Source organism: Paramacrobiotus metropolitanus, unplaced genomic scaffold (genome assembly GCF_019649055.1).
Source record: "Paramacrobiotus metropolitanus isolate TYO unplaced genomic scaffold, Prichtersi_v1.0 Parri_scaffold0000016, whole genome shotgun sequence".
Lineage (NCBI taxonomy): Eukaryota > Metazoa > Tardigrada > Eutardigrada > Parachela > Macrobiotidae > Paramacrobiotus > Paramacrobiotus metropolitanus.
The window spans coordinates 1685137-1687872 of NW_026570236.1; the positions used below are offsets into that span (position 1 = coordinate 1685137).

The 2736-nt window shown below is 42.3% G+C and overlaps 1 protein-coding gene across 1 annotated transcript; it reads right to left on the minus strand.

Moving 5' to 3' along the window:
* Window positions 1-477: 477 nt before the first annotated feature.
* Window positions 478-2736, minus strand: LOC129585361 (uncharacterized). Its single transcript, XM_055478006.1, has 2 exons — window positions 2073-2736; window positions 478-1191 (listed from the first exon to the last, which is right to left on the minus strand). Exons 1-2 carry the CDS (start codon window positions 2080-2082, stop codon window positions 686-688), a joined length of 516 nt encoding a protein of 171 aa, XP_055333981.1. The 5' UTR covers window positions 2083-2736; the 3' UTR covers window positions 478-685.

A 2736-nucleotide genomic window follows, 5' to 3' on the forward strand; every position in this document is an offset into this window, starting at 1 on the left:
ATGCGCATCCAGTCAAGTACATAATGACTGTTATGAACAAATACCGTAAGAGTACAGTATACACCATGCCAGTTACGACTTACGAATACTACCGGCATCTGGAGAGCTGAAATACTTAACATTTTGTAACAGTTTCGTTAGTTAATAAGAAACACTGCATGTGTTCTTTTGACTTAGAAAAGCTGTACAAACGCGAATTTGTCACAAGCACCCCGTTATGCAGCGCACAGAAGCGCCTACCGGTCAGTCTAACTGGACTTGTTTCTTTTTTATGATACTCATAATAAAATTAATGCGAACGTCGGTATTCTTTCTTGGTCTGGTTTCTTGGATCCGAACAAACATTTGCACTGCAGATTTTGCCGTATATATCTCTCACATTCTTAATTACTGTTGCATAATTAAAAGAGTTACGTTAAGTTTTATTATAATGCAGTGCAGTTACATCACGATTTTTAATCATACTTAATAGCGTTTTCAAGAAAAGTTATTACTAACTAAATGCCGCAAAATTCTGAAGCAAACAAGCAATTGAAACAACACACAAATTGCTTAGAAAATGAGACCAAAAACCTACTGACAATAAGTACATGAAACTGAGTATACTAAGTACTAGAACATAAATATAAAACCAAGACACTTGCATGCACAACATTTACGTATTTTCACACCAGACCATGCCATATCAACCGTTGTCCCAGGGATCACGGTCGATAGGCTTTGGCGCCATTATATTACCAAGGAAGTCAGCGGCTTCCAACTGTTGCCTGTCTTCAGTGGAGACCGGCTGTTGGTACTTCAGGGCTTCCGCATTCTGCAGCCGCTGAGCCTCGTTCCGACGCAGCTGGAATGCTCGGCGTATCTCCTGAATCCGCGGCGTGTTGGTTTCATTGGCGGCGGCTTGGGCATCCAAATAGCTTTGAATCGTCGCCTCATTCTCTAGCTGCTTCTGGAAGTTATGCCGGTCCCTGGCCTCCCGCTGTCTGGCAAGTTCTTGTTCGACGTCGTCGCGGATCTGCTGCATGGTTTTCGGTGGCAAACGGTACAGGGGAATGGCGCCGGTAATGTACTGTCGCAGCAAGAATTCCGCGGAAAAATGCGGATTCGGTGCACCGTTGATGTAAATGTCATCCAAGAATGTTAACGAGTTGCCGGTTGCTGCTGCTGTCCTGTCGAAGGAAGCGGTCCAAACTAGAAGTGTGGTGGCCACAACACTCATTAATCCGCTAATTGTAACTTCTGCCATTGTAGCGATAATTTTCCAATCAGTTACGAGATTTACAGAATTACATACTAGGATCGCTGTACTAACTATTAGACCGAATACAGTAAGCAGTAAAAATATCGTTGTCCTATCATTCAGCTCACAGTGAATAAAAAATACTGAATTACCGTTCTACGGATTATATCTGCCGAGCTGTTTATGTAGTCAAGCGCTTATACGATGACTGCATTGCGCAAGCGATCATTGGAAACTCGTTGTATATGTGTGAGCTACAAATAATGAAAAAGTGGAAAAGAAGCCGTACGTATCCCGTTATCCGCGCACGTTGTTCAAGGTGCAATTGACTACAAAGGACCGTCAGGAAAAAGTCAGGACCGGACCAGTTGTGCAAGCGGGGTTTTTAATCGGTCGTATCGGGCCTATTGGCCAGCGTCAGTTATTTTCGAGTCGAGTTATTTATAAAACCAGGGCGCTATCCACTGGAAACCGAGATACGGCTGAAAAGGCGCCGATGGGGGAATCGAACCCCGGCTACGTCGTTAGATCCGCGTAGGCAGTACCACTGCACCACGGCGCAATACGTTGAAATCATTTGAAAGATTTTGTCGCTGTACGTGAGCCGCTTCTCTCCTCACAATGCACAACGAATCCGGATGTAAACGTTAAAATGTAAAGTTTTGACGCTTTTGTCAAGATAATGTCAGTATTGTACTGTACCGAATAATGAATTGGTGCTGGAAAAAAATTTTTGCTGCATTATGCTTGCTGTGTACCTTTATATTATTGAAACAGGTACTCGCAGGCCGTATTAAAAGTACTAGTTACTACTTTAACCGACAATACCCACCAGTTTGCATTAAGATCTGCAGCACAGATCCCGAACATAAATCATAAATCCACACGATCAGAAACTTTTCGTATTACATACGGTAAATTGCGGCAGTAATGTTTTGGTAGAAGAGCGGCACAGACGGCTAAACATTCTGTCCATGAGTTCACGTAGGTGGAAATTTCACAAAGCACAAGTTGAGAAGCTTCGAATTTTACGGCGGTAACTAAATTGTCCTCGTGCGAAATCTTTGTTGCCGATAAATTGCGATAATTAGCACACCGTGTTTTAAGTACCAGGGAATCTCTTATCATCTTCTCTTGACTAGCCAAAATAAAAATTAAAAAATACACAAACAAAACAACCAAAAAAATGTGTGCACAGATCGAGAGTGTGAAGAAAGTTCAAGAAACATTTCATGACACAGATCGAGACTGTGAAGAAACATTTAGGCAAGATAAAAACCAATAAAAAGCCAAAACGATAATATGTGAAACAAGCCCAAATTTTCTAATCCACGTGATACAAAACGTGTAGAAAGCAGTCTAATGCTAGATCCAACCGTGATCCAGAGACGGAGACAGAAACGGAATCTATCCCGTGGAAGCGAGCGATACGATATGGATCGCGAGCTATGCGGAAACACAAACGTCGCACCGTAAATCGCTGACTTTTAATAATA